At 38.8% G+C, this 12,405-nt stretch overlaps 2 protein-coding genes across 2 annotated transcripts; both read left to right on the top strand.

The window, feature by feature from the left end:
- The first annotated feature begins 3,608 nt into the window (after positions 1–3,608).
- On the top strand, positions 3,609–4,583 carry or70b1 (olfactory receptor, family 70, subfamily B, member 1). Its single transcript, XM_073479734.1, has one exon. It carries the CDS (start codon positions 3,609–3,611, stop codon positions 4,581–4,583), a length of 975 nt encoding a protein of 324 aa, XP_073335835.1.
- Positions 4,584–8,431: 3,848 nt separating this feature from the next.
- LOC141006701 (olfactory receptor 4E1-like) lies at positions 8,432–9,391 on the top strand. Its single transcript, XM_073478924.1, has one exon. It carries the CDS (start codon positions 8,447–8,449, stop codon positions 9,389–9,391), a length of 945 nt encoding a protein of 314 aa, XP_073335025.1. The 5' UTR covers positions 8,432–8,446.
- The last annotated feature ends 3,014 nt before the right edge of the window (positions 9,392–12,405 follow it).

Here is a 12,405-nt window from a genome sequence, read left to right as displayed (position 1 = left end):
TAGGACAGTACTATCATCTGAGAGGGTGGGGGTAAGATGAGACCATTTTACACAGTGTAATAAAAACATCTACCTGAAAATATGACTTTAAGAAAAAGTGTTTATGACCTGGTTGACACTGATATGGCAGCCATCTTGATTATTGCGTGGCTAATGGATTTTATCAAATAATTATTAAGATATGTTTAAAAACTAAAACATACTGTAATTACTTCACCTTACATTTTGTTATGAAACAATTATTTTACTGCATCACAGATAGGACTGAACATCATTCATGTGAGGATATTCATGAGTATACCAATTTATGATCTTTCCATTTGTAGGAGAAATGCATGCAAAAATGAAATTAGCTGCTATACTCGGTGAAACCTATTCTCTCTCTTTTGATAGAGATAGGCTAGCAATTTCCCCCTGCATCCAGTCTTTGTGTTAAGCTAGACTAAACATGTCTGATTTATAACCTATCTCTATGCTGCATGATGACAGATTAGAAAACAAAAATATGCTTTCTTAAAAACATGCACTTTGCTAGAGGCATACAGTATAAATCTGTACTGTAAGAAATACTAAAAATCAATCACTGTTATACGAATTTAACTATCATGCATCACAAATACACACACAGCTGCAGGTTCAGAGAAAGCAGCAATGATGAAATAAGTGTGAGAGTAAAGACAGAAGGCCGGTCTGCAGGCTAAAGTCCCTCCAGAGAAGAGAGCAGCTCCCTGTCCGACTGTCCCTGGACGCCTCACTGTGGTTTTTACAGTTATTCTATTAACCTGCTGGTCACTGAGACACCTGGGAGCTCCGGGTCCTCCAGGAAGCCCATTACAGCCCAACAATAACATAGAACAGCAAAACACACATATGTACAAAACAGCATGAAGACCATATCATACCATAGAAGATTACAGCAAATGGCCACAATATGAATAATTCACAAAAGTGTTGTATTTTAACTCAACAAATAACATAAAATGTTAAGCAAAATCATCAGCTAGCCCATGCAGTTTTTGCCTTGATGGCAATTAAGATTCGTCATCCCGAATATTTGGAGTTGAAGCCAGCATTGGTCCAAAAACAGGGACAGTGACCTGAAATTTCCACCTTAAACACATGAACCTCTTCTTCGGTTGCAGGACAGGACAGGTGTCCAAAGGGCAGGCTGCCCCTCCACAAGCAACCCCACAAAAGCCGCTTTGCCGAAACCAAGTAATGTGAGTTCTGCTGTGTTCGAGCTCAGTGTGTATGGAGGGGCAGCCGACCCTGTGGACACCAGGCCTTCCCACTGTTCCTAGCTCAGAGATACAGCTGCGAGCCGAATAGGTCAGTGTGTTTACTGGGGAAACAACAACTGGCAATCTGCTGTATCAACACCACCATTGGCCATTTGTTTTAAAAACCAATGGCAACCAAATCAGAGACACAACCAGAGGATGCAGTCAGATACAACTGCAATCCACCATGCTTTGATCTCAGTCAGAAACTCTTCCATGCTGCTGTGATAAGTTGTTTCATCGTAAGCTACTGATGAGGTTAACAACATCATAGCAGAGATCCAGTGTCCCTCCCCCTGTTCCTCTGGCCCATCCATTCTAGCATCAACCGTGCTGAATTGACCTGAAGTGTACTGACATTAATGAAAAGGTTTTGTGAGATGTCGCAAAAGTATGTCTATTTTTTTTCCATCGTTGATCTAACTACTGCTCATGAATACTACTATAGATTGTGCCACAAGGTTAGCAAACAATGCAGAATATATGCAGTTCATACTCAAGGTGCACATTTTGTAATAAATTTACAATTAGTCTAATTAGCAAAACCATTTGAATTGCATTCAGTCTAGAAGCCTGGGGCCTTGGGGGAAGTTGCCCTTCGTGCCCAACTGGCAATAAAGCCTTGCCTGGATGCCCCATAGTACAAATCCCAAGTATAGTATTTAATATGGCATAACACCAGAGACAATACATGGTTGAAAAACATCATATAAAAAGAGCTTGGATCCATCTTTCAAAAGGCATGGATGACAATGCAAAAAGATTCAAATAAAAAGTATATAAAATGTAGAGCAGGCAGGAGAAAGCCAATTCCGTGATGTTAAACATTATGTGGCTGTGGTTGTAAGAAAAGTCACGATATAGAAGTATTTTGTTCTCTTGAGAACCCCCTGGGGAAACCCAAACTGAGTAAGATAATCTTTCTTTTACAGAGAAGCAGGAGCTTGTTGATTCAGCCCTCCTGGTGTCGGGGTGGGAGGTCGGGGTCAGCTGAGGCTCATGGTAATAATTAACGTATTGTGGCGGTAACAACAGCAAACACACTCTGGTGGTGAAACAATGAGGTCATATTCACATTACATTTCTCAGCATAAGAGGCCTCACGGCTCAGACCAAAAATAAGCTATCATCTGACTTTTAGTAATTTCACCATTATTGGATGATACTGGATGATTTACAGTTGCCCACTTTAGCCCTATTCACATGGGATTATTATTACCTTTGGACCTCTGTTAATTTGTAAAAATTGCAGAGGATGTTTGTGATCTTAATCACTAGAGAATCTACCATGATATATAATGAGGTTTAGAAGTAATGCCAGAGAAGGTTAGGAGCAACAAAGGTTGTTAAATATCAAATGCAGCCACAAAGCATCTGTCAGCTGATCTAAATATGCTGAAAATGTGTATTTATGCTTGAAACACATGCACAAAGTCGGCAAAATAACTCGGACTGTAGGGATTTGGCTCGGGAACTGGAAGGTGGCCGGTTCAAGACTTGCATGGACTGGTCAGTACAGAGTGTGGACTCGTAGCTGGAGAGGTGCCAGTTCAACTCCTGAGCACTGCCAGAGTGCCCTTGAGCAGGGCACCAAAATCCAAACAGCTCATTAGGCGGCTGATTACAAGGCAGCCCTCTTATTCTGACATCTGTCCATACATTAATGCAGCCATTCCCAAACTCATGATTTTCTAAATCGCATAGTAATACTGGTCCAGTGCAAATAAAACTTTGGGTTCATTTTGGCTAGCTTGACTTGAGGATCTCCTGGACAATATCTGGCTAGTGTTGGTATCCTGATGTAGACTAACAGACTTCATTCTGACAACCAAACTCCTGGAAGTAGATTAGATTTGACTATGAGACACAAATTAAATCCATCCCTTGCAAGGATGTTTGAACAACAGCAGGATGTCTGTGACTACCTTTGTGGGTGGATACTCTCCATGATGACAACTTGAAATTACATCACCATGACTCAACCTCTTTATAAAAGTTGAGACAGTGGTTGAGGTCTTTTGGCAGAGGGTTGGTTGGTGGGTGATAGAAAATTTAAAAAAAAAAAGAAAATAAAAGGTAATATCTGAATGCTTTAAGGCTCTTTATCATGTTTATATTGTTAATGACTGAACTATTTCTATTTCTAGTCTATATATCCAAGTTAAATTGTGGCCTGGCAACAACCAGTCTTAAGTCCTTTGGGTTTTGAAATGTTTTTACATGAATTACTCTCTGTAGTCAAAGCTCTCCCTCCTCTGTTTGTATTCGCAGAAATGTTAATCATAGATCATGTTAATGGTCACTAAAAGATTTAACTTTATACATGTGATGAATCAGTTTTGTTTCTTTTGTTTCAGGCAGATGGAAAACTACACTTTGAACAGCTTTACCCTCCAGCTGGAGGGATTGAAAGTCACTGAAGTTTCTGTGTATCCTGTGTTTTTCTTTTTCTTTTTGTCCTACCTGGTTATTATACTAGCCAATGTGGGGATTGTAGTTCTGGTTTTCATTGACAAGAACCTTCACCAGCCGATGTATCTCCTTTTTTGCAACCTGCCAGTCAATGACATTATTGGGAACTCTATCATGGTGCCTCGTTTGCTTTCAGACATTTTGCTGCCTCCGTCTGAGCGTCTCATCAGTTATTATGAGTGTGTAGTTCAAGCTTTTTCCACACACATGTTTGGTACTGCTTCTCACACTGTGCTCATGATTATGGCCTTTGACAGATATGTGGCCATCTGTAATCCTCTGCGCTATGCTGCCATAATGACCAACAAAATGGTGATGAAGCTGACAGTTTCTGCCTGGGGAGTGGCCTTTGTTCTGGTGGGGATTCTTCTTGGTCTGACCATACGGCTGAACCGATGCAGGACGATGATCACAAACCCCTTCTGTGATAATGCCTCCTTGTTTAAACTCTCCTGTGAGAATGTGTTTATTAATAATATCTATGGCCTCACTTTCACTGTCGTCCTGTTCACCTCTTCTATAGGCAGCATGGTTCTCACTTACACAAAGATTACAGTCGTCTGTCTGACCAGCAAGAACAAGTCTTTGAACAGTAAAGCCTTGAAGACCTGCAGCACTCATCTGTTTGTATATCTCATTATGTTTTTATGTGGGATGCTCATCATCCTCCTGCATCGCTTCCCTCAGTACTCAGACTACAGAAAACTCTGTGCCATTTTGTTTCATATCATCCCCGGCAGCCTCAACCCCATTATTTATGGTGTGCAGTCTAAAGAGGTACGAAAATTCTTGTCAAAGCTATTTGAGTCCAAGAAAACAGTGCCATCATAATAAAGACGATTTCGATGGATTATTTACAGGGTTCCATCTAAAGGAATACAATTTATTTTACATTTGTTCCCCTCCAAAAAGGTTTTGTCATCATGTTGTTGGAAGTACAAATGAATTTATGTCAAAACGTCATTTAGAAAAATGTGCTTGTCTGCTTTTTTTCTTTATCCTCATTTTTAAAGACTGATGTATAACTAAAATATTACGTATAACTAAAATATTACAATATTACTACATGGAGTCTGATGGGTCTAGTCTGTATAAATATATTAATAATAGATTATTGGCATTTAAATATCAAAATATTTTCCCAAATAATTTATTGTGATGATGAATTTGTTTTGTCTTCTATATAATGTTGTTGTTGATTTGGACGGAGCTCCTGTCACATCTGTTTCACTTCTGCTATCTGTTATAGTATTTTTTTAAGATCCAAAATGAAATACCATTAAAAGGATAATTGAACACTCACTATTGATGACTCTCACTGTTCACTTAGTACCAAGGAAATAGTTGATATCATGTGTCTGTTTTGTTTGAATTGTTATCATTGTGGAACTCTGTTACATTCATTTGATTTGTATCTGTGTGCACATTATAACTATACAGATAAAAAAAAGAATGCATACAAATATTTTATTATGTATATTGTTAATCCACTACACTATACTGTGGTTTGCACAAAGGTATAAGAAAAGTCACAATATAAAAGTAGTTTGATTTGTCCAGAACCCTCAGGAGAAAAAAATACTCAGTGAGCCAACTGGCGATTTCATGCTATTTGTTGAGTTTAAAGAGAGAAACTTTCCTCTACAAAAAAGCAGGAGCTTGTTTACTTAGTCCAGTTGGTGTTGGGGTGGAAGGTCGGGTCAGCTGAGGCTTGTGGTAGTAACTAACAAACTATGGCTGTAGCAACAGCAAAGAAATTGGTGGTGAGACAGTGAGGTCATATTTAAATTACATCTATAAACACGGGAAGCCTCGTGGCTCAGACCACACGACTTAATTTTTGGTCGGCTTTAATCAAATCCAAATGAATGTTCTGTTTCCATTATGTACAATGACTCATGAGATGGAAACAGTAATTGAAGTGACTGTGCCTGCCTTCAATGCAAACAAAGGAGAAAAAGCAGAGGATTATCGCTGTGTTTATAAAATGAAACACAGCGTGGTCTGATAGTTGAACAAACTCTGTGAATACTTGCAGGTTAAACAGGAGACATATTGAATGATAATCATATTGATATTTTCTTCACTGAAGAGTATAAATTCAATCATTTTGCAGGAATAATGTTGAGATGACACTCTCTTGCTGGTCAGTAGTATTTCACAGAAGAGTTTTAAATATCGATCCCATGTCAGTATGGCAGGCTTTATGAATTTGTTAAAATATATTTATATCTTATATCTATATCTCGTCATTTTCCTTTAGTTTTTTTATACATAACACTGAAAATAGTTCATTAAGAAAACAAAAGTTTCACTTGTTATCCAATGCCTTTTATAGCCCCCAAACAACTCAATATATCATAACCTATTTCTACATATTATAGTATAAAAAGCATGAGAAAGTATAGTATCATAAGATATGGGTATCAAATCATACACTGCAAAAAACTGAATATCTAACCAAGTTAAACAAAGAGAAAACTGAAAAAACAGTTTTTGGAGCCAGGGGAGAACGACTAAAAGTTTGTGCTCAGCTTCAGTCTGTAATGTTGAAAACTACAAACCAAGCCAGAAATCTTGGTGCAGTCAATAATTACAAAGTCGGCCTACTATCACCTTAAGAACATATCAAGGATTAATGGACTTATGTCTCAGGAGGACTTGGAAAAACTTTATCTTATCATTTATCTTCAGCAGACTCGACTACTGTTACGGTGTCTTTACAGGAGTCTCTAAAAAATCCATCAGACAGCTGCAGCTGATTCAGAACGCTGCTGCTCGAGTCCTAACAAGAACCAAAAACGTAGATCACATCACTCCAGTTTTTAGATCTTTACACTGACTTTCTGTCTGTCAAAGAATATATTTCAAAATCCCGTTGTTGGTTTATAAAGCACTGAATGGTTTAGGGCCAAAATACATTTTTGATCTGCTGCCACGTTATGAACCATCCAGACCTCTGAGGTCGTCAGGTACAGGTCTGCTTTCAGTCCCTGGAGTCAAAACTAAACATGGAGAAGCAGCGTTCAGTTATTATGCACCACATATCTGGAACAAACTCCTAGAAAACTGCAGCTCCAACTCTTTTAAATCAAGGATGAAGACCTTTCTGTTTGCCACTGCTTTTTATTGAAGCAATTTTAAGACTTTGATCGATATCTTGAAATGCACTGTAACTTTTAGTCTTGTCTTTTTTAAACCAACTCTAGTTCATCTTATTTTATTTTTAACTTCTTTTTTTAATGTCTTTTAATGTTATTTAGTGCCCCTGTAAAAGCACTTTGAGTTGCCTTGTGTCTGAATTGTGCTGTATAAGTAAACTTGCCTTGCCTAGTCATCTTTTTATTATCTTCAGGGTCAATCTTTATGCAGCTATAATTACATCACTATTACAGAGACACTCTGATGATGCTCAGTCAGTGGTTGCCAAGTGACAGTTGACCTGTCAACATGTGATGCTGCAGCTGAAGGCCAACAAACCTTTAAATGAAAGTGTGTGCTGTTTCAGTTCTTGTGAGGTGGAGGGTGATGCATGGGTGCACGAGGTAATACTAACAAATACACCGCAATTGAAACAGCATTTGTGTCGATATTGTCATATTTTTTCAACTGCAGAAGCATTAATGTTGACAGATGTTAGACTGTCTTTTTTACTTTTAGATTCACTACTCAACCTATTATTAATTTTTCCTCTCAGTTGGGTTGATGATTTATTATCTCTGACAAATGTGACAAAATTCAGTTGACTGTCATCTTTTTCTGGCTCTTTCTTAAATGTTTCCTAGTCTGTAACTAGGGATGCACTAATCAGACAAACCTCTGTTTCCCTCAAATTTACAATCTGTATACCTCACTTAATGAAAATAACTGTGATTGTTCTATGTAATGTGGAACGTGACATTAAGCCTTGTTACTCAATGTATGTAAGTTTTAAATTGGTTTTAAGATTTTACTGACTATGTTTTCAAGCGCCTCATGATTTAGCTCTCAGAGGGAGTTCAGACCTGTATTAACATGTGTCTCAAGTGACCACTTCAGATCTGATCTCACTTCCCTGCTCTATACGCAAATAAACATGAACATCACTTGGACAAACAGACACATTTTTTTCTTACACAAAGCAATATCTTATATCTTGTTTATGTACAAATAATAAGATATGAAACACAGATATTGCACATGTATCTACAAACAGTCTGTATGAGTGTACACACTGTTTGTATATCTCAGGGAAGATTTGCATATTGCACAGGTATATGCACACAGCTCTATCTATTGTAAATAGCATTTCTATAGTAATCCATCTTATTTATTGCAAGTCTATTTTTTATTTGTTTTATCTGAGTATGATTCCTACCCTTGGCCTCGCGCTGCCACTATCTGTTCCCTTGTGCTGCTGTGTCACATTGAATTTCCCCTATGGGTGTTCAACAAACGTACATCTTATCTTTTCTTGTCTCATCTAATCTTTAGAAGGCCCAAATAGTTAACAATTTGTTTTAGACAACAAACTCAACAATTCAAAGGCCTAAAGGCACCTAAACTCCCAGCCGAGTCGTTTCAATCTTCATACAGACAACACATGTTGAAACTTTAACATTGCATGCAGTTTATAAGTCCAATTTTGCATCTTTGTTATACCACAGACAGTGACACATTGTCCTAATCTCTAATCTTCATGCTTTTTTACAGATATGGAGAACCAGACTTTAAGTGAGGATTTCATACTCCTGGAGGGGTTAAAAGTCTCCTCCCAATCCTCCCTTCCTGCCTTCCTCTTCCTCTTCCTCATCTACATGTTTGCTGTGGTGTCAAACATTAGTCTGGTCACCCTGATCTTTACCACCAGGCGCCTCCACCAGCCCATGTATCTGCTCTTCTGCAACATGAGTATTAATGACATTTTTGGGGCCTCGATCATCACACCGCACATACTTAGAAACATATTCATACCACCTTCAGAGCGGTACATTCATTATAATAACTGTGTCATTCAGGCCTTCTGTGTTCACCTCTACGCGGCCACCACTCACACCATACTCATGATCATGGCCTTTGACCGCTGTATGGCCATCTGCAAGCCTCTTCAATATGCCACAATCATGACCCAGGCGATGGTGGTGAAGCTGTCGGTGGGAGCCTGGACAGCAGCTGTTGTCCTTGTAGCAATCCTCTTAGGTCTCACTATTCGCTTGTCGCGCTGCAGGCGAGTTATATTCAACCCATTCTGTGACAATGCCTCCTTGTTCAAGCTGTCCTGTGAGAGTATCCTCATCAATAACATCTATGGTCTCTGCTACACTGTGGTCCTGCTGGGCTCCTCCACTGGCAGCCTAACTCTTACCTACTTGAAAATTGCTGCAGTATGTCTGCGCAGTAAGAACAAGGCGCTGAACAGCAAAGCACTGCAGACTTGTACCACCCACCTGGCTGTGTACATCTTCCTGCTGGTGTCATGTTTCGCCATTGTCATCCTGCATCGTTTCCCCCACCTGTCAGAACACGGGAAGGTCGTGTCTGTCTTAGTTGAAGTGACAATGCCTGCCTTCAATGCAGTTATCTACGGCCTGCAAATAAAAGAGATAAAGCAGAGGATTATCACTTTGTTTAAGAACATCAAAGTGACTCAAATGACCTGATACACACTGTGGCCTGATATTCTGCAAGAGAGACATATTGAATGTTTACAATATTAATATTTGAAGAAGTATTAAAACCTAAGCAGGCGTGTGTGGCAGCGTCTGATCCGTACATGTGCCTGTATTTTCTTATTTTCTCAGTATTTTGCTGTGTTCAGGAAACTTCTGGGCATCAACCTCTTGGCAATAATAGGGTCAGGTCAAGGACTAAAAACATAGTGACTTGGTTACATCATTGTCTCCGTCTCTCTCCTCTGTGTGTCTGTTTGAACGAGGGTGGGGCTGAGCTACACATACACACAATGGCAGAGCAGACAGACACACAGCGGACATTCAGCGTCTTTCTCCAACCCAGTCATCTGAACTAATGCCTGCTAAGTAAGTTTATGCAAAACCAAAGATAAGTTAAAGCTTTACGTTACTTTATGATGCAACTTCACGTTAGTTTAGGTTCAATTTTCTATTTCTCTCTTGTCATGCTCTGCTTCTGTTTAGGCACAAAACCACTCGATTAAGTTTATGAAGAAAATCATTGATGTTTGGTGATTACAAGTGGAAGCCAATGGATAGTGTCTACCTGATGTCGAACTTTTAATGTGAAGATGAACTGTGAAGAATCATTCTCTGTGTGTATACGCGGGGCGGCTGTGGCTCAGGGGTAGAGCCAGCGTCTTGTTATCGGAAGGTCGCTTGTTCAATTCCCCTGGTCTGCATGTCAAAGTGTCCTTGGGCAAAACTGTACATATGTTTGTGTAGCATGAAGGACTTCCACCCCCTTGTTGTATAATGAAAAATAAATCACCTTAAAACTCTTATGTATATCATTACATATGGTATAATGACATGTAATTGTATCATAAAATGTAAACACACATATATATATATTGTAATTTAATGTTTCACTTCATACCTAATGTAGTGAAACATAATACGTTATAATATACTGTGTTGTAAGGTATGGTAACGTAAATGGAAATAAAATTTTTAGCTAAAGTTCAGGAGTAGGACCACACCTCAATCACTCCCCATCCTGTCAGTTCTTTTTCTTTATTTTTTAGCTTCTCTTTATGCAGCTATAATTACATCACTATTACAGAGACACTCTGATGACGCTCAGTCAGTGGTTGCCAAGTGACAGTTGACCTGTCAACATGTGATGCTGCAGCTGAAGGCCAACAAACCTTTAAATGAAAGTGTGTGCTGTTTCAGTTCTTGTGAGGTGGAGGGTGATGCATGGGTGCACAAGGTAATACTAACAAATACACCGCAATTGAAACAGCATTTGTGTTGATATTGTCATATTTTTTCAACTGCAGAAGCATTAATGTTGACAAATGTTAGACTGTCTTTTTTACTTTTAGATTCACTACTCAACGTATTATTAATTTTTCCTCTCAGTTGGGTTGATGATTTTTGATCTCTGACAAATGTGACAAAATTCAGTTGACTGTCATCTTTTTCTGGCTCTTTCTTAAATGTTTTCTAGTCTGTAACTAGGGATGCACTAATCAGACAAACCTCTGTTTCCCTCAAATTTACAATTTGTGTTCCTCACTTAATGGAAATAACTGTGATTGTTCTATGTAATGTGGAACGTGACATTAAGCCTTGTTACTCAATGTATGTAAGTTTTAAATTGGTTTCAAGATTTTACTGACTATGTTTTCAAGTGCCTCATGATTTAGCTCTCAGAGGGAGTTCAGACCTGTATTAACATGTGTCTCGAGGGACCACTTCAGATCTGATCTCACTTACCTGCTCTATACGCAAATAAATATGTACATCACTGGGACAAACAGACACAAGGTTTTCTTACACAAAGCAATATCTTGTATCTTGTTTATGTACGAATAACAAGATATGAAACACAGATATTGCACATGTATCTACAAAAAGTCTGTATGAGTGTACACACTGTTTGTATATCTCAGGGAAGATTTGCATATTGCACAGGTATATGCACACAACTCTATCTATGGTAAATAGCATTTCTATAGTAATCCATCTTATTTATTGCAAGTCTATTTTTTATTTGTTTTACCTGAGTATGATTCCTACCCTTGGCCTCGCGCTGCCACTATCTGTTCCCTTGTGCTGCTGTGTCACATTGAATTTCCCCTATGGGTGTTCAACAAACGTACATCTTATCTTTTCTTGTCTCATCTAATCTTTAGAAGGCCCAAATAGTTAACAATTTGTTGTAGACAATGCCTTCACAAAATGTATTAAGTTTCTTTTAACTCAACATATCAAAAAGTTAGACATTTTGTTAAGGGAGTCTGGGGACTTTATCTGCTGGCAGCAAAGAAGTAGTTCATGTTGGTTACTGTTAACGGTATTAATTTGACATGATTACTGGCAATAAAATATTGTCTTCGGTCATAAATTGAGTGTAAATGGTGAAATCAGTGTAAACAGTGTGTTCAAACAGCTGCTAAATGTTGGCAGGTAACAGGTCGGTACAGCCATGCTGCCACAAACTGACACTTTTGACACAGAATTTACAAGAAGGTGTGATTAAAAATTTGTTGTAGCTGTTTCACAAAGGTTTTAAGTTCCTCGTCACGCAACAACTCTGAAAATTAGACGGTTTGTATGAGGAGAGGATACTAGTCAATGGTTGGATCAGCTGAAACAGCCAGTGCGCTCACAAACATCCGCAACTAACATTTGCAGGTTAAGAGAGCCCAAACATGTCATTTACATACAGTGAACCACATGGAAATCAGACAGTGTGTGGTCCATTCTGCCTGTCACATGAGGCCCAGACCACCGCTGAATGTGGTCTGAGTGATCGGATCTCAAATGTCTCTTCAATGTGTTTGGAGGCGTTCACACCTTAACTTAGAGCTGTCCACTCATGACTAAAACGCTCAGGATGCATGTTGATACCAGGTCTGAACAGGGCCTCAGTTATATTGTTCAATGTTTGTCAGGACTCAGGCCTGAACTCCCAGCCGAGTCGTTTCGATCTTCATACAGACAACACATGTTGAAACTTTAACATTGCATGC

This window comes from Pagrus major, chromosome 13 (assembly GCF_040436345.1).
Source record: "Pagrus major chromosome 13, Pma_NU_1.0".
In the NCBI taxonomy this organism is placed as follows: domain Eukaryota; kingdom Metazoa; phylum Chordata; class Actinopteri; order Spariformes; family Sparidae; genus Pagrus; species Pagrus major.
The sequence above is the reverse complement of the archived record's forward strand: the minus strand, read 5'-3'. Positions and strand labels throughout refer to the sequence as shown.